The sequence below is a fragment of the Tenrec ecaudatus genome, chromosome 1, assembly GCF_050624435.1.
Source record: "Tenrec ecaudatus isolate mTenEca1 chromosome 1, mTenEca1.hap1, whole genome shotgun sequence".
Classification (NCBI taxonomy): domain Eukaryota; kingdom Metazoa; phylum Chordata; class Mammalia; order Afrosoricida; family Tenrecidae; genus Tenrec; species Tenrec ecaudatus.
This window is the reverse complement of record NC_134530.1, coordinates 155,137,671-155,162,495: the sequence shown is the minus strand read 5'-3', so window position 1 is coordinate 155,162,495 and position 24,825 is coordinate 155,137,671. Positions and strand designations below refer to the sequence as shown.

At 41.4% G+C, this 24,825-nt stretch overlaps 1 protein-coding gene across 2 annotated transcripts in view; it reads left to right on the top strand.

The window, feature by feature from the left end:
- The window catches only part of WARS2 (tryptophanyl tRNA synthetase 2, mitochondrial), a 106,354-nt gene that overhangs the window by 59,648 nt on the left and 21,881 nt on the right, over nt 1–24,825 (top strand). For both annotated transcript variants that reach the window (XM_075560067.1, XM_075560075.1), the window contains exon 3: nt 24,317–24,397. In XM_075560067.1, coding sequence (XP_075416182.1) covers nt 24,317–24,397 — 81 coding nt within the window. The remainder of the gene's footprint in view (nt 1–24,316; nt 24,398–24,825) is intronic.

The window sequence follows — 24,825 nt, the reverse complement described above, 5'->3', positions numbered from 1 at the left end:
AGTGATGACAAAGACCACTTTGTGAACTCAAAATTATCAATCTAGACAAGGATCAATCATTAAAGCATATGCCAGACATCAGACACAAGTGCACATTTAACACCTTACCCAAAAGATTCTAACTAAATTTCTTCAAGTTGCTAGATTTTTAACGACCAATGTGCAGGAATTACGATGGACAGGGGACTTGGTAAGTGACACCACAGAGATGCAGTAGGTAAAACCCAGAATGTGGAATTTCACAGGGTTAATCAAGTCCCCACAAAATAAGACACTTAAGAGGCACATCATTCAAACACAATGGGTGCGCTGTACTGGGCTCCTCTTTTGAGGGAAGCAGAAACAAAGACTACGTGATGCCTTTGGGAGAGGCTAAAAGGGGAGGGACCCAGGCAGGTGAGGTGAACAAGAATGGCCAGTGCTGGTACCTGGTGGATTTAGTTGGTTTACTCTGTTTTTGAAAATGTCTTTAAAATTTTCTTAATAAAGTTAGGTAAGAAAAAACATCGGTAACAGCCACCCAAATCTACTAAGGAAAGAAAGCGTCAACCGGCAAGGACGTGTATGGGCTGCACTGCGGCATTACAGACACTGCCCGTGCTTCCGAGCACGTCTTTCTTGCTCACCCAGCCTCGGGCCGGTTTCTAAAGCACCAGTAAACGACGAATGACTTGCTGGAAAACACACACGCACACACACACACAAGTTTAAGTTTCTTAGACCTGGTTTCCTCTCCCATTTTGCAAAATGCCACATTTTCTTATGCACCCATTTGTCCTCGGCGATCGTATCATGGAGGTGTGCAGTCAATGATATGATTTTTAGTTCTTTGATGCCTGATAATGGATCCCTTCGGAACCACGTAATCACACGGGCTGGGGTGTTCTTCCATGTGGGCTTTGTTGCTTCTGAGCTAGATGGCTGCTTGTTTATCTTCAAGCCTTTAAGACCCCAGATGCTATCTCTTTTGATAGCCGGGCACCATTAGCTATCTTCACCATATTTACTTGTTCAGCCGCGTTGGCTTCAGCAGTTGTGTCGGGAGGGTGAGCATCATAGAATGCCAATTTAATAGAAGAAAGTATTCATGCATTGAGGGAGTGCTTGAGTAGAGGCCCAAGGTCCTTCAGCCACCTTAATACTAAACCTATATATATAGACACATAGATCTATTTCCCTATTATCATATATATATTTGTATGTATGTGTCTTTGTCTACACCTCTATAAATGCCCTTTGCCTCCCAGCTCTTTCCTCTATTTCCCTTGACTTTCCTCCTGCCCCACTATCATGCCCCGTCCCCACCTGGGTTATAGCTATACCTCTTCTTTACGTTACCTTACCCTTGATCATTCCCTACCAGGCCTGCCACTCCCCCTCACCACCAATTTGGATCCCATGTTGTTCCCTTGTCCCTGGGTTAGTTAACACCACTTCCTTACTCCCCACCTCCCCCTATCCCAAGTGCCCCCAGAACTGTCGATCCTGTTGTTTTTCCTCCAGATAGTTCATCCAGCCTATCTTATTTAGACAGACCTGTGGAGATAATAACATGCACAAAAACAAGACAGAGGAAAACAAAGTAACAGTATATAACAAAACAACAACAACAAACCACTGACAAAGAACAAAACAAAACACATCAAGAAAGAAAAGCTTGTAGTTAGTTCAAGGATTGTTTGTTTGCCTTTAGGAGTGTTTTCCAGTCCAGTCTGTTGGGGCACCCCGCCCTGGCCCCAAAGTCCACTTTCAGCATTCCCAGGGGACCTTGCCGCTCCATTCCCTTGCTGTTCCGCTGCACTCCCCCAGTGTTTTGCCCCGGTGTGGTGGGATCAGGTCAGCCGCAATTCCCACACCGTGTCTCCGGTGCTGTCCCCTGTAGCGCCAAGGGTCAGTGAAGGGCATCATGTCTCATAGTGGGGCCAGCCATGTTGTCCTCTCTGTGGCCTGGCTGCTCTAATCAGGAACATCATCCTCATGGCCTGGTGGGCCAGGCTGTGCTCCACTCTCTCCTCCTCCCGCTTCATCTGCTCCTGTGTGCTCTGATCAGATATGTCCCTCTCCCAGAGCTGCAGAATCAGTGTTGTCATTTGAAACAAATTCCTCTAGGGGGAGGGGCAGGAGTCCACTTAATTTTTGGTACTGGGGCCAGCTTCCCAGACCTCTCCACTGGTTCCCTACTCCACACCGGAATGTTGCATTCACACCTTGAGGCACTGGGTTGAAGTCTGGTCCCTCTTTCCCTGTCGTACAATTCTTATCACAACCCATATGTACATCTATTGTGTCAAGCACATATGTACATTTGTTGCCATCATCATTCTCAAAACATTTGTCTTCTACTTGAGCCCTTAATATCTGCTTCTCATTTCCCCCTCCCTCTCCTCTCCCCCCTCCCTCACGAACCCTTCATAATTCATAAAATTATTATTTTGTCATATGTTACACTGTCCGATGTCTCCCCCCGCCCCCTTCTCTTCTGTCTATCCCCCAGGGAGGAGGCTATACATAGATTCTTGTAATCAGTTCCCCCTTTCCACCCCACATTCCCTCTACCCTCCAGGCATCACCACTCTCACCACTGGTCCTGCAGGAGTCATATGTCCTGGATTCCGTGTGTTTCCAGTTGCTATCTGTATCAATGTATATCCTCTGGTCTAGCCAGATTTGTAAGATAGAATTGGGATCATGATAGTAGCGGGGAGGAAGCATTTATGAACTAGAGGAAAGTTGTATGTTTCATAGCTGCTACCCTGCACCCTAACTGGCTCATCTCCTCCCCACAACCCTTGAGTAAGGGGGTGTCTGATTGGCTACCGATGGGCTTTGAGTCTCCACTCTGCACTCACCCACATTTACAATGATATGATTTTTGTTCTTTGATGCTTGATACCTGATCCCTTTGACAGCTCGTGGTCGCACAGGCTGGTGTGTTTCTTCCATGTGTGCTTTGATGCTTCTGAGCTAGATGGCCACTTGTTTATCTTCAAGCCTTTAAGACCCAGACACTATATCTTTTGCTAGCCGGGCACCATCAGCTTTCTTCACCACATTTACTTATGCGCATGTGTGTCTTCAGTGATTGTATCGGGAACATGGGCACCCACCGATATATATTTTTTTGTTCTTTGATGTCTGATAACTGGTCCCTTCTACACCTCGTGGTCAGACAGGCTGGTATGCTTCTTCCATGTGGTCTTTGATGTTCTCAGCTCAATGGCTACTTGTTTACCTTCAAGCCTTTCTTTTGATAGCCTGGCACCATCAGCTTTCTTCACCACATTTGCTTATGCACACATTTTTCTTCAGCAATCGTGTCAGGAAGGTGTGCATCCTAGAATGACAGTTTAATAGAACAACGTGTTCTTACATTGAGTAAGTACTTGAGTGGAGGTCCAATGTCTATCTGCTGCCATAATACTAAACCTATAAATATATGCATGTAGATCTATTTCCCCATCCTCCTATATATATTTACATATGTACATGCCATTATTCAGACCTCTATAAATACTCTTTGTCACCTAGCTCTTTCCTCTATTTCCTTTTACTTTCCTTTTGTCCCACTATCATGCTCAGCCTTTATTTGGGTTTCAGTAATTTCTCTTGGTTACGTTGCCCTTGCTGAATCCCTACCAGGCCTCTCATATCCTCCTTGTCACTGATTTTGGGTCACTTGTTGCTCCCCTGTCCCTGGGTTGATCAGCACCACCTCCTTACCGCTGCCTCCCCTTCTCTCGTGTCCCCCAGAAACCATTGGTCCCATTGTTTTCTCTGCCAGACTATTCATCCAGTCTGTCTTATCTAGATAGATCTGTAGAGATAAAGATATGCACCAAAAATCAAACCATAGCAAGATAGGCAATGAATGAGAACACAGCGATGACAACAAAAAAGAAAACCAATGACCCATAAAAGAATAAATTAATTAATAGAAAAAATTTTAAAAAGAAAAACCTGTAAATAGTTCAAGGTCTGATTTTTGATCTCTAGGCGTGTCCTTCAGTCAGGTCAGATACGGTGCCACACGCTGGCCCCAGAGTCTGTCCTTTGTCCTTCCCAAGGGGCTCCCTTCTCTGCTCCCACAGTTGCTCTGCCGCACACCTTTAGTGGTTTGCCTTGGTGTTGCAGCGTCAGTCTGGGCCAGCCCGGACACTGAGTCTCCAGGGATTCACTTTCCTCCAATTGTTGATCTGTTATGCTTCATTCCTGGTTTGTCCTGCCGTGGAGGATTCAGTCCACATTGTCTCCCTGCCATGTGTCCCCATTATTGTCCTCTGTCACTGTATGCTCCAGTTGGGGGACAACATGTCTTGAGTTGTTGGCAGTCCCACAGTTCTCTCGGTGCCTTAGCAGCTCCGTGCAGGGACATCATCTGAATTGAGTCTTTTGAAGAGGGTTCTTGAGTCTCTTTAAAGACAGCAACATTACTTCTTTCTAATGCTTCAGTAACAGAGAACTGCTTGATAACCAATATACGGCAATATTTGATTCCTTTTCAAATTTTTCAGAATGTTCTCTTGAATTATGTAAAGACACAATGAATGACTGGTAGAAATCTGTTCATGTCCTTAAACATACGTCTGACTCTTGGAGGCTGAATTTGCCTGATAAAAAAATGCTACAACATATTATGCTATATAACTCACATAAATGCATAGCGTAGTGTTTTCTGTGTTTCAGCTTCTCTTTTCAGGTCCCCATTTTGTGTCAGGTCTTCAGCAATATTTTGTAAGACATCTAGAATCTGAATATCTGATACCAGGATTGTATATACTCCTTGTTACAGCCTGTGCTTCCTGGTGGATATTAGAACAGTATTTTAACACTCAATTATTGGCTATGTTTTAAAGAACTCCGCATTAGTGAGTAGAAGCATCAAAAATGTGCAGGGTAATTGAACAGTAGGAAAAATAATTGACTGTCTCCAGACAAAATGCTCTGCAAGATGTCTTGTAAGATTAAGTGGAATGTACAGTAGATGGCATGGAATTGGCCTACTCACTGTGTTCTAAAATTTTCTGTTGCACGACTTCCCTGACACATTGGCAGCATTGGCATAGAACTGGCACATACAAAGATTAGTTTTGCAAACATCACATAAATACTGAAGTATTATTTCTGCACCAGTAAGACTTCTTAAGCAAGTAGATGTGGTAAATCTTCATACATTTTCCATCTATTGGGATTACATAACTAAAGCAATAATTCACTGATCTGTGTGAGAAAGGTTTGTGTAGAGCTACACAAAAACTGAAATAGCACGCTATACTTATTTCAATGAAAATAGCTGATCTAACTTTATTACTTAAGTTTTATTAATTCTTCATTCTTCACAAGGTAATTTAAACATAGATAATGGGTTGCCTTTTCCTGTGTTATCATATTTTGAGATGTGAATGGCTGAAAATGGATCAAACTGAGCAGCGAGTTCAACTGAACCCCTGAATTTCTATTAAACAAGTTCTATTAAGCCCCAAACACTTCATTTTTTTCCTTTGAAAAGATTGTCTACATTCTGCGATTGTTATGTTGACAGCAATAATGTGTTGTTAGAAGCTTTCCAATACTGACATTCTTCATTAATTAGTTTTTCATGAGTTGAGCCAAAACAATGTCTTTAGCTTAAATATGACAACACATCTCTCTGGTTATTGAATTGTTTTCATTTTTTTACATTGTGTTTGAATTTTGCCAATTGTGAAATCCATCCATAGCAATTTGAGAATTAAATTCCTTAAGACTGACTACTTTGCAAACAGTGCACTATACAGAGCCAACTGGTGGAGAATACAGTGTCACTCCCCCTTATAATTTTCACCATGAGCTGTGCATCCTAGTAATACATTCTGACTAGAAAGCCTTGTTTGTTGACCATCCAGGTACTTGTGACACAGGTTTTCAAAGGGTCCACTGTGATGTTGGCAATCATTTGGCCCTCTTTCAATTCAATAAATTTTATCATTAGAAGAAAATTATCCCACAAAGCAAGACCTGTGTTTCTGTTACTTATGGGCTCTGCAGGTAAAACAAAAATAGTTTCACTTGCTACACCATTCCTAATTTTTTAATTGCAGCAAGGAATGGATGCCAAATTTTGGACCTATTGTGTTATATAGATTTGAGTAGATAATTCCATAATTCATATTTCTATTAATAATTTTCAGTACTATCAGTGCTGCCACAATACTTTCCACCCATTAAACTAAAGTATTCAATGGGGAAAAGGTCTGTTTTGATTTATTTTGTTTTAAAAAGTAGTTAATTTTGAAATTGTTTGCAGAGATCAGCAAATTATTTTATTTGCTGGTGAGCCTTTCACAGAACTCCGTGAATGTTTTTCGTCTTAAAATAATACTTTTATTTAAAAAATACACTTATATAGTTTTAGGTATTTTAAAAAACATTTTATTAGGGGCTCATACAACTCTTATCACAATCCACACATATACATACATCAGTTATATAAAGCACATCCGTACATTCTTTGCCCTAATCACTCTCAAAGCATTTGCTCTCCACTTAAGCCCTCCGCATCAGGTCCTCTTTTTTTTCCCCCTCCCTCCCTGCTCCCCCCTCCCTCATGAGCCCTTGTTAATCCACAGATTGTTATTTTGTCATATCTTCCCCTATCCGGAGTCTCCCTTCCCTCCCTTCTCTGCCGTCCATCTCCCTAGGAGGAGGTCACATGTGGATCCTTGTAATCAGTTCCCCCTTTCCAACCCACTCACCCTCCACTCTCCCAGCATCGCCCCTCACACCCCTGGTCCTGAAGGTATCGTCCACCCTGGGTTCCCTGTGCCTCCAGCTCCCATATGAACCAGTGTACAACCTCTGCCCTATCCAGTCCTGCAAGTTAGAATTTGGATCATGGTAGTTGGGGGGAGGAAGCATCCAGGATCTGGGGCCCAAATGTCGACCACTGGAGATCATCTCATAGAGGGGTTTAGGAGAGGAGATGGGTCAGTCAGTTTTAGGAATTTTTATTATCTACATATTTACTTATTTCCTCAAGGAATTATTTAATTTCTTTACACCACCAAACAAAAGCCACACTGCCTAGCTGTGACAAATTGTGGCTTATAGCAGTCCTATAGAACTGATCCATAGAATTTCCAAAATAGTAACTTTTTATAGAAGCAGAATGCCAGGTCTTTCTCCTGTGACACAGCTGGTGGGTTTGTGTTAGCCCAGCATGTTAACCTCTGCTCCAGAGGGCTTGCCTTTCTTTACAGATCAAACACCAAGCTCACTGCTGTTGAGTTAATTCTGGCTCATAGTAACACTCTCTGGGGTTTCTGAGACTAGACATATTTGTGGGAGTCTATAGCCTTAAATCGTTCATTAAAATATATGTGTAATGTTTTGATAAAGACCCTCTGTTGCTTTCTCAGAAGAAGCATTTTAAATTATACTAATTGTTTTAAGATAGTAACATATTGAACACAATAAATGGGTATTGAATTTAGTATCTAGAACCCTAGTAGGTAATGGGTTCCAAGCTGTTCTCAACCTGTGGGTCACGACTCCTTTGGGCAGGAGTCCTCAAACTTTTTAAACAGGGGGCTAGTTCACTGTCCCTCAGACCCATTGGAGAGCCGGACTGTAGTTAAAAAAAAAAGCTATGAACAAATTTCCTATGCACACTGCACATATCTTATTTTGAAGTAAAAAAACAAATGGGGCAAAAGCACCCAGCGAGCCGGATAAATGTCCTTGGTGGGCCGCATGTGGCCCGCAGGCCATAGTTTGTGGACGCCTGCTGGAGGTCGAATGGCCCTTTCACAAGGGTTGCTGGAGTCATAACAGTAGCAAAATTACAGTTATGAAGTAGCAACAAAAGTAATTTTATGTTCTCCCCTCCCCCACTATCATGATCCTAATTCTACCTTACATATCCGGCTGGACCAGAGGATGTTCACTGGCACAGATAGGAACTGGAAATACAGGGAATCCAGGACAGATGAACCCCTTAGGACCAGTGGAGAGAGTGACGATATCGGGAGGGTGGAGGGAGGGTGAGGGAGAAAGGGGGAACAGATTACAAGGTCTACATGTAACCTCCTGCCCGGGGGACGGACAGCGGAGAAGTGGGTGAGGGAGACATTTGATGGTGTGAGATATGACAAAATAATAATAATTTATAAATTAACAAGGGTTCCAGGGGAAGGAGGAAGCATTGAGGGAGGGGAAAAATGAGGAGCGGAAGCCAAGGGCTGAAGTAGAAATCAGATGTTTTGAGAATGATGCTGGCAACATACGTACAAATATGCTGGACACAATGTATGTATGGATTGTGATAAGAGTTGTATGAGCCCTGAGATAGTTTAAGCCCCTAATAAAATGGTTTTTTTAAAGTAATGTTATGGTTGGGGGGTCACCACAGCATGAGGAGCTGTCTGAAAGGGTCGCAGCATTTAGAAGGTTGAGAATAACTGGGTTACATATTGGGCTGCTAACTGCAGGGTCAGCAGTATGAAGTATCATCTTCCAAGGGAAAAAGATGAGGCTTTCTGTTCCATAAAGATTTACTGCCTCCAAAACCCAAAGGAGCAATTCTACTCTGCCCTATAGGGTGGATATGAGTCTGAATTGACCCATAGCACTTAGTTTGGTTGGTTTGATAGTGTTTCTAATTAGTGGCTTTTGACTAAGCAAAGGCATTTGATTATATGGATCCTAACAAACTATTGGTAACATTTTGCAGAATAAGAATTCTAAAACACTTAACTATGCTCTTGAAGAACCATTAGAGTCAGGCATTCGAACAGAACAAGGAAATGCTGCGTGTTTTAAAAATCAGGACAGGTGTGTGCTAGGGTTGAATCCTTTCACCACACTGATTCAATTTTTATGCTGAGCACATAATTATAGAAGTCAGCTGTGTGAGGAAGAGCACAACATCAGGATTAGAGGAAAGCTTATTAACAGCCTGTGTATGCATATGACACAACCCTGCGTGCTAAAAGTGGGGAGGATGTGAAGCACTTGCAGATGAAGATCAAGGATTGCAGGCTTCAGTCTGGATTGCAACTCACAAAGAAACAAAAAGTCTCTGAACTGGACCAATAGGCAGCCCATGATAGATGAAGAAAAGACCAAAGAATGTCATTGATCTTGCTCCACAACACTAGTAGAAATAGCAGTCAATAAGTCAAATGACATATTGCATTGGGCAGTTCTACTGCACAAGACCTATTTAGAGTGTTAAAGAGCAAAATGTCACAAAGAAAGAACTAAAGTGTCCCTGATCCAAGCCAAGATATTTTCAACAGCCTCATATGCACATGAAAGCTGGACAATGAATAAGGAAGACCAAAGAGGAATTGGTTCACTTTAATTATGATGTCAGTGAACATAAGCCATACCATGGATTTTAAGAAGAAGGATGGAGTACAGCCTGAATGCTCCTTAGAGGTGGGGATGGTGAGCCTCTGTCACACTTATTTTGGATAGGTTATCAGGAGAGATCAATTCCTGGAAAGGGACATCATGCTTGGTATTGTAGAAGGTAAGGGAAAGGGGGGAAGATCCTCAATGAGACGGATTGAAATGCTAGAGAAATATTAATATTTCTAATATTTTAAAATTTGCTAATAATCTTCCAATATTATTTTAAATTATTACCTGTATTGCTATTTTACTCAATGTATATGTATGTGCCAAATCTGTTTATTAAGTGTGTTCAGGTATGTGCAGAATATATTTCAAGTTAAACTTATAAATAGTATTTATAAAACTTAGGGTATAACTGTAAATGATGCTATAGAGTTAAAAAGTAACTTGACTGAATTCATTGCACTGATTAACTTATGTGAATTCCCTCTCTTTTGTAAGTCACAAGGAATGGGCCTTCCCATTGGTTGGTAACCAGAATGTGCATAACAGTATATTCTTGTGTTTGTATCATGCCAAAGACTGGCCCCCTGGCTGGAGTTGCTAGAACAGCAGACATAGATGTACAAGACAGTCCTCTCAAAATGGGTCAGTGACCTGTTATCAACTAATATAAAACATGCCTGCCCAGTAGCCACACATTTGGATCCAGTGGCATAGTAGGTGCATTGGCAAGAGATAGACTTAGCTGCCCACTCCCATCTCTTGTTTATTAAAAAGAGAGATTATATTCCCAAAACCATAGGAGACAGATGTCAATAGAGGAGTTGAAATGGTAGGGACCACATTGTTTAAGCAACTTTGAGTATAGTTATCCTTCATGAAGTTATTTCTGGCCAGCACATTCTCATGCACGGAGCTGGTATCAATTTAAGTTAGTGTCCATTTAGTGCCCTTTCACAGCAGTGATCAGAGTGTCTGTGTCTTGCTTGGTATCTGTAGGTCTTTGGTTTGGACAGCTGGTGCCCTTGTTTTGTTCATGCCCTAAGCACATACTTACTGTGGTATGAGGTAATCTGCCGTAGGTCAGATCCTACTTGTATGGTGTCACCATGAGTCAGCAGGCAGCTGCACAGTTAATGGCAATGACAGCATAATATTTGGCAAATGTTAACGTTTCCTTGCTGTACCCTCTCATGCACATACTCACACCCTAAGCTCCTTGATATTGCTGAGGGTTCTGCAAAGGTAGAATGAATTGGAAAATGAAGATCAAATTAATGACCGTGCTTCTGTTTATCAATAATATTTTCAGAAGAATTTATTGTTGAAGGTTTGTGGGGGGTCTTTAAGAAATATTTCAAGCTTTCAGAAAAGTATCAAGCCAAATGACCTACGTCAGCCTTGGACACGCCAACCTTTTGGTGTAGTTTCTTCACATACTTCTTATTATTCTTTTATTTCTTTATGGGAATTTGAGTGAAATTTTGCATAGCTGACTTAAAACCCAATGTTTCTGTTCGACAATTCATTCGTGTTTTTGTTTCGTGACATTGATTGCAATCCCTGCAGTGTAACCGCACTCTTCCCACTGCCTCCCTTTGTACTTTGCTTCCATACAGATCATATCTTCCTGCCTCCTGAGCTTTATCCCTGGGCAAGCGCTGCCCAGCGTTATTATTGGAAAGTGTGCATATCTCTGCAGTATAATTGTTTACCTTATTGCCTATTGTTTGCCTGAAAGTTAAGCATTGGGGGTAACTTCAGTTCCAGACTTGAATGATAATGAAAAGCCATAGTTTCAGATTGTCTCAGACTCTATCCAACCATTAATCCTCGGCTGTTATATGATTTTTAGTTTTGTTCCATGGTTTTCTCCAAATCTACCCAGATCTTTCTATGTTGATCCCCTTCAAAGAGGTTGATATTGGTGGCTGGGTATCATCTAGTTCTTCCTGGCTCAGGGTTGTGGAGGCAGAGTTCATATGACCCATCACTCCTTTGAACTAATTATTTCCATGTCTTTCATTTTCTTCACTTTTCTTTGCTTGCACCTTAGATGACCCCTCATAAGCTTTTAAGATTTCAGTCACTACTCAAGATGTAGGATATAGAACATTATCTTCGTGGACAACCTTATGCCAGATGTCTTTCATCTCCTCCAAGACCATGGACCTTAACCCTCAAGCCTACTGATTCGTTTCTTGAAGTTGGTATTGGCTAAGAAATGTTTCTAACTTTGCCCCCTGTATGTATAAAGGTAAATACTATTACATACGATAATCTATGAATGAATACATAAATGAGCTAGCTGCATAGATGTGAAAAGACAGTTGGAACTGGACCCTCAATACATTTAGGTTTGACAGCATATTTCTACATATTTATGTGAGTAACTCTAAATGTCTTACTACAAACTCATAGGAACCTCTATTAAACAGAATCTTCAAAATGTGAAGATATTCTTTCTAAACGCCTACATCTATACACTTCAAGAGGTGTGTACCCAGAGTTCTAACCCTTCCTGGAAGAATCCTGTCCTCTTCAGTTTACATCATCCCAAAACAGCAGCTTGGGCATCCTTAGGGGTCTCAAATCACACTACTTTGAAATGCTCATTGACTCTATAGAACAAAAAGAAGCCTGAAGGAACAGACCATGGGCTGTCAGGTGGATGTGGGAATTATTATAGGATAACACTTGTTAGTTTCAAAGAATGGGCAAATGCATTATTGTGATTTTAAAAAATTGCTCAGTGTAACTTTCCTGCCTTTTTTGTGACCAGGGTAGTTTTCCATTTTCTTAAAACTTCTTCCTAAAAAGCCTCTCTGATTGTCATGTATCCTTTGAAAAAAAAATCTATCTCGATGGCCTCATCAGAATTCCCAGTAAGCAGTGACCATCAACTTCTGAGCTGACCTCTGTCTGAACCGGGACAGCAAGTCTTCTGAAAGTCACTGTTGTGATTGGGCTTTTTTGAAGACCCGTAAATAAGACGAAAGCAAATGTAGTGCTGAGTGCAGCGATCCGCTGATCCTTTTGAAGCGTTTTTGTTTGTTTGTTTGAAATAAACCCATGTGTATTTTGCCTGGAATCCTGGTAGTACGACCTCGTACTATGCTCCAATGTGCCATAAATATATCCATGAATATAGCAGAGCCTACAGCTGTGGGGAAAGGCCAGCCCCCACAACTAATCACGGATTCGATAGGCACAATTGTACGGTTAAGATACATAAAGATTATAATAAAGTCATAGAGAACATGAGGGACAGAGGAGAGATTGAAATAATGGAGTCAGACCCATTTCATGGTTGCATGCTCACCTCCTGGATGGCCATGATCTCACCAGCCAGGTCTGCGCACAGTGTGGGCCAATGGCAGGAGGAGAGCACAGGATGGAGCAAGGCGGGAGGCGGAGGGATGTTTATTGCTAACCAAGGCTTATATCTACTTAGGTGGGTGTGATTATAGGTAACCACACGTCACAGGAAGGGGCAGTACAATAGGCATGAACATCATAGGAAGCGGATGTACAATAGGCATAAACATGACAGGAAGGGGATGAACTAGGGGTGTGCACATGGAAAGGGGAGGGACTAAGGGTATACATGTGACAAGAAGGGCAGACCCTAGATTCATGATGGCAGCCTAATAACCTTGGTCACCTTTTAGTGGGCTTGACCTCCCTGGGTTCTCCTTTAGGGAAACAGTCTACTCCTATCCTTAGCAGAAGGGAGTGGGCCCTGCTTAGGGTGGGACAGACTATACAGTCTGATTGTTCTAGATGGCTGATAAACCTTAGGGAGAATAACCTCTGACCTGCTTCTGTTGAGCTCCAAGTGTATAGTCATTCGCCATGTGTAGCAAGCAGGGAAGTATGGCATATATTTGGGGGAGGCAACTTAGGAGAAATCTTTCCGTTTCCCACACATAGCTGGCACAGTTAGTTTTTATTTTATATGAAATTAACCATTTCAGATACAGTAAAATTTTCTGTTTAACTAAGTTGTTGTTGTTAGGTGCTATTGAGTGGCCTCAGACTCATAGTGATCCTATGCATAACAGAAAGACTTCCTGATCGTGTGGTGTGACATCCTCACAATGGTTCATGTGCTGAGCCCAGTGCTGCAGCCACCGTGTCAATCCACCTCATTGCAGTCCTTCCTCCTTGTTGCTGCCCCTCATACGTAATGTCCTGCTCAAGGGACTGGTCTCTCCTGACAACATGTCCAAAGTATGTGAGATGAAGTCTTGCCACCCTTCCTTCCAAAGAGTGTGGGAAACAAAACTTTCTCCCATTGTCTCCCCCAAATATATGCCAAATTTAGCTGCTTGCTGCACATGGTAAGGTCCACAAGGTCAGCAGTTCGAAACCACCAGCCACTCCTCGGGAGACACATGGTGTTTTCTACTCTTGTAAACAGTTACACTCTCGGAAACCACAGGGGCAGTTAGTTCTACCCTGTCCTATAGGGTCACTGTGAGTCCGCACTCACCGAATGGCGGTGAGTTGGGGGTTCTTTGGTTCTACTACCCTGAAGAATTACAATCTCAGAAACTCACAGGATCAGTTCTACCTTGCCGATAGGGTCTCTGTGAGTCAGCATCGACTCAGTGGCAGTGAGAGAGAAACATTATTTTTGTCATTACAAAAAATCAGTTATACTGTCTTCCCCCCAATTTAATTGGTATTTGCCTGATAACTGGTAAAATGAAACATTTCTTTGTAATTTAACCTGTTACTTTCTTCTGTGAACTCTCTGTTTTTCATTTCTTATTTGTATATTTTAATTAATTTATAGGAAATCCCTACATATCCTAATTATTAATCCCTTGTTACGCTTTTTTCAGACTCTGGCTTGTGTTTCCAATTTTTAAATGCTATCTTTTGTTGCACAGAGGTTTTCTTTTTAATGAAATTCAATTAAATCTTGTCATTTTTATTTTGTGTTTCTTTGGTAGGTTTTCAATGTTCGTCTCCTCTGGCCTTACATCATAAGCTATTCTTCCTTAGGCTATCTCAAATGTTTCTAAATTTTCCTTTTTGTTCATTTAAGATTTTATTTCTATCAACACTTGCGAGTTTACATGGGGGAGAGAAGTGAACATTTCCTTTTTCATCACTGATAACCAATTATAACAAGCCCATGTGCTTAACAGTGCATCTTTTCCTGGTCCTCTCATGCTACCTCTTTCAAGTATCAAGTTTCTATGGCTACCTCTGTGTCACTAGGACATTTTTTAATTTCCATAACTTTGTAAAAGTCTTGATACCTGTTTGGGTCAGCTTCCAATCCCTGCTTCACACACACACACACACACACACACACACACACACACACACACACACATCAAAACTATTAAGGGTTCCCAGAGACTTTTGCTTATGTAGGCTTTATCTGTTGATATTTACCTTGTTAGAAATTGTAACTAAGAAATATGTAAGATATTTATCTTACAAATAGATGAACCATTCATTTTTAAACAATAAACTCATTACATATTAACAAGGTTTTTTGAGAAAAAAATCAAAACAATTATATTTTCTAAAGCAAAACTAATTTAGCAAGAAGAAAGACGTTACTTTATATTTTTATAAATGTCTTTAACAAATGGCTTTGTAGAAGACGGGAAGATTCTCCGACCTGCTTCTGAATTCAGTCTGGTCTAAAATGTTGCTTTGGCTGAACAATACGAAGAAAATTCAGGATCTTATAAATACATAATTGGCAGAGGGAGAAATGTTATTATAGTAATCTTTTCAACTCACTGTGGATCTTCTTATTTACTTCCACATCAAAATCTACAAAGTATAGGTTCTTAAAGTTTAGTTCCAATGTGGGATCTTAAACTGAATCAATGAACTTTTCAGATTCCATTACAGTGAAATCCATTGATATATTTTACATTGGAGTGGACATTTTGCTCGTGCGTGACTATCACATTGATTCACTGAAATGTGTCTTACAAATTTTGAAACATTTCATTTCACACTTTTAAAAATTATATTAATACCTCTATAGATCTCATTAGAGAATCTTCAAGTAGTAGGAAGCTGTCTAGCACTTGATGATGGGTGTACATTTTTCAGAATTCTTATCTGCCCTCAAATTTAATCATTAGCAATACATTCTGATTGCTTTCTTGTGGTGAACCTCTCCTGGTTTTCCTCTTGATGAGCTCTGCTTGAGGTGCCTCCCTTTCGCTTTTTAGAGAAAAAACCTTTGCTTTTGTGTGCCTTCCTTTTTTTTAATCTTTTTATTGGGGCTCATAAGGCTCTGATCACAATCTGTGCATACATCAAATGAGCAAAGCACCCTTATACATTCGTTGCACTCGTCACTCTCATAATTCACCTTCCACTTGGGTTCCTGGAATCAGCTCGGTTTCCCTTTTTTTTCCCCCCATCCCCCTCCCTCCCTGATCCCACCCCTGGTCCCTTGATAGTTTATAAATAATTATTATATCTTATCTTACACTCCCCGGCGTCTCCCCTCACCCGCCTCCCCCTTGCCAATCTCCCAGAGAGGAGGTTACACATAGATCTCCGAGATCGGTTCTCCCTTTCTACATGCCCTTCCCTCCTGGTGTCGCCTCTCCCACCGCTGGTGTTGAAGGGTTCGTCTGTCCTAGATTCCCTGTGCCTCCAGATCCCCACTGCACCGCTGTACATCCTCTGGTACAACCAGGTCCGCAAGGCAAGGTAGGATTGGGGTCATGATGATTGGGAGGGGAGGAAGCATTCAGGAACTAGAGGAAGGTTTTGAGTTTCATTGTTGTTACACTGAACCCTGTGTGGCCCATCTCCTCCTCACTACCCCTCTGGAAGGGGTGTTCAGCTCTCTACAGGTGGGCATTGGGTCCCCACCATGCACTCCCCCTCTTTCACGGTGATGTGATTCTCACCACCACCCCACCTTTGATGTTGGAGACCTGGTCTCCTCTGTCCTTCATGGTCACCTATGTTGGTGTGCTGCTTCCGTGTGGGCTCGGTTGCTTCTGGGCTAGATGGCCGCTTGTTTGCTTTCAAGCCTTTAAGTCCCCAGAAGCTATATCTCTCAGTAGCCGGGCACCATCCGCCTTCTTCACCACACTTGCTTATGCACACTTTCGTCTTCAGCCATTATGTGAGAAAGGTGATTGTGTGCCTTCCTTTTGTGTCATTGTTTCCTATTCTGTTACTTACATTATTGCTTCACTCTGTTTTCTTAGAAATAACTTTTGCTCATTTACAACTGACTCATTAATTTTCAGCCTTTCTTTTTCAGCAATATGAACATTCAAATCAATAAATTTCCTTCATTTTACTGTGTCATTTGCATCTACAAAACTATAATATGCTTGTTCATCATTACTCAGTTTTAAATTATCTCCTGTTCCCATGATTTTTTTCTTCTTCAGTCTATTGCATATTTAGAAGTGTATTTTTATATTTTAATTACTGAATGCATACTCCTGTTTTCAAACTTAATTTCTATTGATTTCTAATTTCATTTTATTTTGCTCTAACATTGTCTCTATGTTTCCAGTCATTTTGTTATTGTTGCTTGATTTGGTTTGGGATTTTCTGATTGTTTTATAAGTTGACTTTAGTAAGTGGCCAATTTTTTCTAAATGTTCTATGTATACGTGGAAATAACTTTGATCTTCCAGTTCAGTCATCTCTTTCGTTATTGTTGTTGCCCATATCTAGTGATAAATTTTTCAGAGACTTTACCCCAAATATATGAGTATATAATGTGCATTATAATACTTTCCTATAAAGTAAAACACCAGAAGAATTGGGAGGATGGCACAGGGCCGGGCAGTGTTTCATTCTGTTGTGCATAAAGTACCTAACAACAACCTAAAGTAAACATGAAAAGACTGGGGGCTTGTAAATGAATATAAGACTTTGATATTGTCCATTGTGCTCCAGTATACGCCCTCAGAGGCTCCTCAGTCCCATTTGGAGACCACTGTCTGAATCATTGATCTCCAGCAACCACCAGGGTGTCTTCTGAATCAAAAGTCAAATTTAACCCTTTGCTATTGAGCTGAAATATTTAGGATGATGCGTCTACTCCATGTACAGCCTCTGAAACCCAGAGACGCCGCTCAGCTCTGTCTGATAGTGTCACTATGGATTGGAGTCAACTTGATGGTAATGAGTTTGAATTACGTCCTAGGTGCTGTGCTTGGTGCTTACAAGGCAATGCATAAAAATAGTCAAATCTCTCTGCCATTGTGCTGCTTACATTCTGTTGGAGTGAAACCATCTATAAATAATAACTTTAATAAGTCATCCACCACTTGTATGTCAGTTTGTAGTACTGTGGTGGCTTTCTGGGATGCTATGTCACTGGTATTTAAAATGCCAACAGGGTCACCCAAAGTAGACAGGTTTCAGTGGAACTTCCAGACTAAGAACAAACAATGAAGGACTCAACTGCCCAGTTCAGAGGAAAAAGCCACTGAAAAGTTTATGCTTAACTTCAAAGCATTCTCAAATACCAAAAGCCTAAACAAAGGGATCAGAACAGTGTTGGAGAAATTGCCAGCAAATGGGCCCATCGGGTCTAAGGGCACATGAATTGTGACTGAAGAGCAGATGATTCTTAGAGGGGAGTCAATCACGGTGACCGGAGTGGAGAAAAGCCTGTGGGAGTGGAGCCTTTTGATCTTCATGTGCCGATGGAGCACGTCTCAAGGTAAAGAGAAACATCTGGAAAAAATGGTCTAATGATTAGAACTTGGAATGTGCAAAGTAGGAATTTAGGAAAATTGAAAGTGATCAAAAATGAAATGGAATGCATGAAGATCAATATCCGAGGCACCAGTGAGTTGAGATTGACTGGTATTTGGCCATCTGTTAATCAGAAAATCATATGATTTACTATTGCCAGGAATAACACAATCAAGAGCAATGGCAAGGCATTCATTGATATCTGTCTGCCTTCATGGAAATCCCATGAATGCAACTTTTACTCAACTTTATGCACCAACCACAAAACCTAGTGTTGAAGAAAGTGAAGAATTCTACCAACTACTTTAGTCAGAAGTTGATAAAAAATGCAATCAAGATGCATTAATAGTTTTTGGTGATTTGAATGCAAAAGTTGGAAACAAGAAGAACCAGTAGTTGGAAAATAGGGGACTTGGTCAAAGAAATAAAGCTGAAGATCACATGATAGAATTTTGCAAAACCAAAAACGTTTTCATACCAAATACCTTTTTTGAACAACACAAAATATGACTATACACGTGGACTTCCCTAGATGGAATACACAGAATTGGCCAAATCTGTGAGAATACACAATGAAGAAACTCAATATCAGCAGCTAAAACCAGACCAGGGGCCAACTATGGCCCATATGTAAGGACATATGAAAGGACAGGATAAAAGGGGAGAAAATGAAGACAAGTCCACAGGAGCCAACGTGTGGCTTTGAGTCTCTCCCACCTGAATTTGAGAACATCTCAAGAACAGATTTGACACACGAGACACTAATGACAGAGACCTGATGAACTTGGGAAGACAGTAACGCCATCATTCATGAAGAAAGCAAAAGTTCATTAAAAGGATGTGGAAGGCCAACAAACGATCCTTGAACTAACTACAAGCTTTTATTTCCTGTTCTGTTTTGGGGTTTTTTTTTTGGTCATTGGATTGTTTTGTTGTTTTGTGTATATTGTTGCTTGGTTTTGCTCTGTCTTGTTTTTGTGCATGTTGTTATCTCCACAGGTCTGTCTAAATAAGATAGGCAGGATGAACAATCTGGAGGAGAAAATGGGACCCACAGTTCCAGGGGACATGGGAGAGGGGGAGGTGGGGGTAAAGGAAGTGGTGTGAACAAACCCAGGGACAAGCGAAAAACAAGTGATCCAAATCGGTGGTGAGGAGCGTGTGGAAGGCCTGGTAGGGCAAGATCAAGGGTAATGTAACAAAAAGGAATTGCTGACACCCTGGTGGGGACTGAGCATGATATTAGGACAAGAGGAAAGTCCAGGGAAATAGAAGAAAGAGCTGGGAGGCAAAGGGCATGTATAGAGGTCTAGATAAAGACATGTATGTATGCAAATATATTTATATATGAGGATTGGGAAATAGATCTATATGCATTTGTTTATGGGTTTAGTACTAAGGTAGCAGAAGGATATTGGGCCTCCCTTCAAGTATTCCCTCAATGCAAGAATACTTTCTTCTATTAAATTGGCATTCTAGGATGCTCACTTTCCCAACACAACCTCTGAAGCCAAAGCAGATGAATAAGCAAATGTGGTGGTGAAGAAAGCTGATGGAACCCGGCTATCCAAAGATATAACATCTGGAGTCTTAAAGGCTTGAAGGTAAACAAGCGGCCATCTAGCTGAGAAGCAACAAAGCCCACAAGGATTAAGCACACCATCCTGTGTGATCACAAGGTGCCAAAGGGATCAGGTATCAGACATCATCAGAACAAAAAAATCTTATCATAGTGAATGAAGGGGTTGTGCAGAGTGGAGACCCAAAGCCCATTTGTAGGCCACTGGAGATCCCCTTGCAGAGGGGTCTCAGGGAGGAGGCAAGCCAGACAGGATGTGATGTAACAACAATGAAAAATAAAACTTTCCTCTAGTTCCTAAATGCTCCCCCACCCCCACCCCACTATCATGATCCGTATTCTACCTTGCAAGTCTGGCTAGACCAGAGGATGTACAGATAAGAACCAGAAACACAGGGAATCCAGGGCAGATGATCCCTTTAGGACCAGTGGTGTGAGTGGTAATACTGGGAATGTAGAGGGTTGGAAAGGGTGGGTTGGAAAGGGGGAACCGATCACAAGGATCTACATGTGACCTCCGCCCTGGGGAACGGACAACAGAAAAGTGGGTGAAGGGAGATGTCTGACAGGGCAAGATATGATAAAATAATAATTTATAAATTATCAAGGGTTCATGAGAGAGGGAGGAGCAGGGAGGGAGGGGGGAATGAGGACCTGATGGTAGGGGCTTAGGTGGAGAGCAAATGTTTTGAGAATGATGAGGGCAACGAATGTACAAATATGCTCTACACAATTGATGTATGCATGGATTGTGATAAGAGTTGTATGATCCCCTAATAAAACAATTTTTAAAGAAGGATGGGAAGGAAAGAAAAGATCCAGTGAATATCAGAAAAGACCCTGAAACTTGCTCTTAATCATAGAGTAGTAGCTAAAGCAAATGTAAGAAAGGATGATATCAAGGAGCTGAACAGAAAATATCAAAGGGTAGTTCAAGAAGACAAAGCCAAATATAACAAACTGTAAGGACCTAGAATTAGAAAATCAAAAACATTTTGGAGGAAAGAGAAAATCATGCTTAGCATATATTATTAAACTGAAAGCATTGAAGAAGAAATTCAAGCCTCAAATTTCAATTTTGAAAAAATTTATAGGCAAAATATTCAATGATATAGGAGCATCAAGAGAAGATCTCAAGAACACAGTCAGTGCCCCAAAAAGAACTAGTCAACACTCCACCGTTTCGGGAGGTAGCATGTGAGCAGGAGCCAATGGGGGTAAAAGAAGACGTTCAAGCTGCACTGAATGCATTAACCAAAAACAAGACTCCAAGAATTGACAAAATACCCATTGAAATGTTTCAGAAAACTCAAGATACACTGGAAGCACTCACTCATCTATGCCAGGATTTGGAAGACAGCTGACTGGAAGAGATTTATATTTGTGCCCATTCGTGACCCAACTATATAGTTGCTCAAACTATAAAACCATATCATTGACATTACACACAAGTAAAATTCAACAACCGTTGCAGCATTACATTGACAGGTAACAGCCAGAAGCTCAGGCTGGATTCAGAAGAGGGCGTTCAACAAGGCTTATCATTGCTGATGTTAAATGGATCTTGGCTCTAAGCAGAGACTATCAAAAAGATGTTTACTTGTGTTCCATTGACTATGCAAAGGCATTCAACTGTGTGGACCACAGTAAACCATGGGTCACCTTGAAGAAAGGGAATTCTGAACCCCTTCATTGTGCTCATTCAGAACTTGTGCTCAGATCAAGAAGCAGCTATGTGAACAGAACAAGGGAAGATGGCATGGTTTAAAATGAGGAAAAGTGTACATTAGGGTTGAATCCTCTCACCATACTTGTTCAGTGTGTACATTGAGCAACTCATTAGAGAAGCTGGATTATATGAAAAAGAATGTGGCATCTGGACTGGAGGAAGGCTTACTAACAACCTGCAGTGTGCAGGTGACACAATCTTGCTTCCTGAAAGTGAGAAGGAATTGAAGCATCTGCTGATGAAGGTCAAAGATTGTACCCTCAGTGTGGATCACATCTCAATGTAAGGAAGACCCAAATCCTCACAACTGAATAGGTAGCATCATGATAAATGGAGAAAAGGTTGAAGTTGTCGAGAGCTTTGTCTTACTTGGATCCATATCAATGCTCATGGAAGCAGCAGTCAAGAGATGGAAAGACATTTGTGTGAGGTAAATCGGAAGCATTCAATGTATTTAGAGTGCTGAAGAGCAAGGACATTGCTTTGAGGACTGAGGTGCACCTGACACAAGTCATGGCATTCTCCACTGCATCAGATGCGTGTGAGGCTGGACATTGACTAAGGAAGGGTGAAGAAGGGACGCATCTGGATTACGGTGCTGGAAGAGAACGCTGAAAGGGCCGTGGTCTGCTTGCTAGAGGGCAAACCAATCTGTGTTGGAAGACGTGCTCTTCGGAGGCAGCGAGGGCAAGACTTTGTCTTGCATGCTTTGGATATATTGTCAGGCGAGACCAGTCCCTGGGGAAGGACATCATGTTGGGTAAAGTGGAAGGACGATGAAAAAGAAGTTTTAAAAAGAGAAAAATTTTTTTATAAAAGAAGTTTTGGTTGGATATGGTTTTGTGTCTAGTGCTCTATGATTAAATATAGTATATTATTAATATGAAATGTCTGTTCCGAATCTCAGAGTGTCTTCTGACATCCATTTCCGTCTGCTCGTTCTTCCTGGCCCCCCATGGATGACTGCTGGTGTTTACAATGCCAGCTGCTTAGTTTCCAGCATCGCATCACCACACAGACCAGCACGAAAGGACGAGTGAGTGGTGGTGGTTAGCATTGGAAGCCAAAACTCTTTAGCTGTATACTCCTCCCTGCTGACTGCTACTCCCTTGTCTGTTCTGTGGTTTGTTCTTCTGTGGCTAAAACAGAATCACATTGTTATTTTCTTTGAAGAGCTCACACACTAAATCAGAAAATGTCTTACGTAGAAACCATGTTTTTACCTGTCTCAGCTAGAAATCTGTACCTTCACAAGCAATTGCCATGCATGTCAGTGAATTATGAGCACCAAGTCTGGAAATACACTGTTTTTCTTAAGTATAATTTTAAAAGTTGAATTCTGGAAAGTAGTTGTCTTTGACCTTTTATTTACCTTTCTCAGTAAGAGAAAAGTTTGAATTAATTTCTTGCCCCCTCTTACCAGGAAGCTCTCTGCAGACTGTTACATCTGTTTCATTCCATGGGTCCAAGTAAAATATTCGAAGGAAAATACTTGACTTCACCAAGACCTGGCGGTAGCTTTTTACCTATCGCCAACAGTAAGCATTTGAGAGCAAGAACAGCAGAGAGGAGGTCACCTTGTCTCTTTCCACATGTCTGTGGTCTCTGTCTTCATTCCTTTCCCCCAACTCAGCAGAGATGAAGAAGAGGGGGGGGGGGGCAATCTCTCCTACCTCCTCATGCCGAAAAACCAGCTCTTGTTTTATTAGTTCTAATGGGAATGTGTTTTGCTTGATGATTGGAAGCAACTATAATCCACTTGCTTACATCCAGCCTTACTGTTTTGGTCTGATAGCTGTTTGTTTACAGCAGCAGTTAGCAATTTGCATGGATGGTGCTGTCAAAGACATTGCCCTCAATAAAACACAAATACCTCTTGGAAGAAAGATGACAGATTTAGCCCAGCGACTTGCAAAACTTTAAAAGCAATCCCTTGTCAAAGGCGTGAAAAACAACTCTTCTCTGGATGGCTTGGGGGTGGGGGCAGGGATCAGAAACTATCTTATGCCAGATGGCAATTCCTTGCCAGTAAAATAGGCCAGGGCTGACACAGCCCTCTGCCTTGTGTTCCTTTTACAAAACCCACAAAGAACACATTTGGGCCACTTCCCAGAGTTGGCAACAGCCTCTGCTTTTTAAGGAAATCATGTGGACATACGGAACTGCACTTGATGATGGGCGAGAAGTCCCTAGGTCCAGAGATGGATGCACAGGTCTTACATTCTAGGTCATCACTTATAATCTGGCCTGGGCCCAAGAGTCATCCCAATTGTTGCCAGATTTGATTACTTGATAAATTTGGCTCAAACAAAAACAAGTTAGGGGAAGCTTATATTTGCTTGTCTAAATCTGTTCTTTAAAAAAGGGGGAGTGGGGGAGTTTCTACTGTAGTTAGTTTGTCAGATTTAACAGGGATGCTAGAAACTATAAAATCCTCCTTTGAAATGGCAGAATGATGAAATATTTTCCAAATTTCATATCACGGTAGACACAAGGGTATAACTTAAATTTTAGCCTAGTACCTTTCTAGCGTGTACATATAGGGTGTGATAACTGGTTTTGTGTATGTAGAAGTATTAGAGAGAAGCTAGAATGAAGACAAATGTGTGTGTGTGTATGTGTGTTTTCTCAATAGGCTTCTCTGAGGTGAAATTGTTTCTTCAGAACATCATGAAATCCTCTCTTTGAAGATGGTTGAGGTTCGCTACTTGTTAGGGGTGTTGTGATGATGATGTAAACTCAAGACTGGTTATCAGATTAGCCTTCTAAGATTTCAATAACCTTGTCATCATTAATCAGAATTAACCCCCTTCCCTTTTTTCCTTAAATTACCTTGATTTGGGTGATTTTTCAGCCATTTCAGATAATACGTATTAGCTGTTTAGCTTTGTCTTATATGCAGTAAACACTGAGCGCCTTTGATATTGTTCTGTTTATTTCTTTAGGTTTCTGAACACACACAATTAAGTTGGATCCTTACCTGCATGGTCAGACTACCCCGATTGCAGCATTTACACCAATGGAAGGTAAGGGTCTGATTAATACAGAGAGGGGGGTGCAAGTCCCCTGTAACAGCTCTTTCCCCCTTTCTGTTTGTTTTTGTGCTAGGTCCTGGGAATCCCGAGTTTATTGTCCTCCCTGGTCTGCTTCTCACTAGTAGCCTGGAACCGTGCCATGTCTTTAACCTCTCTGCTTCTGACGATGAGATGGAAAGCAAAGGGGTTCTCCAAGATGCCTCCCAATCTAAAAGTCCTCCTACTCGCTATGATCTGCATGTGATTGCACCAGTTAATGGCTTTAACTGGACCCCCTGATAACTAATAAGCAGTTCCCAATTTCTGCATTACTGGGCCCTGACATTGCCTCCCCTCTCCACTGGAATTTACCGATCATGAGGCAAGTGGCTTTTTATTGTGTGGAGAGGTGAATATTTTATGTACTATGTAAATAAGTT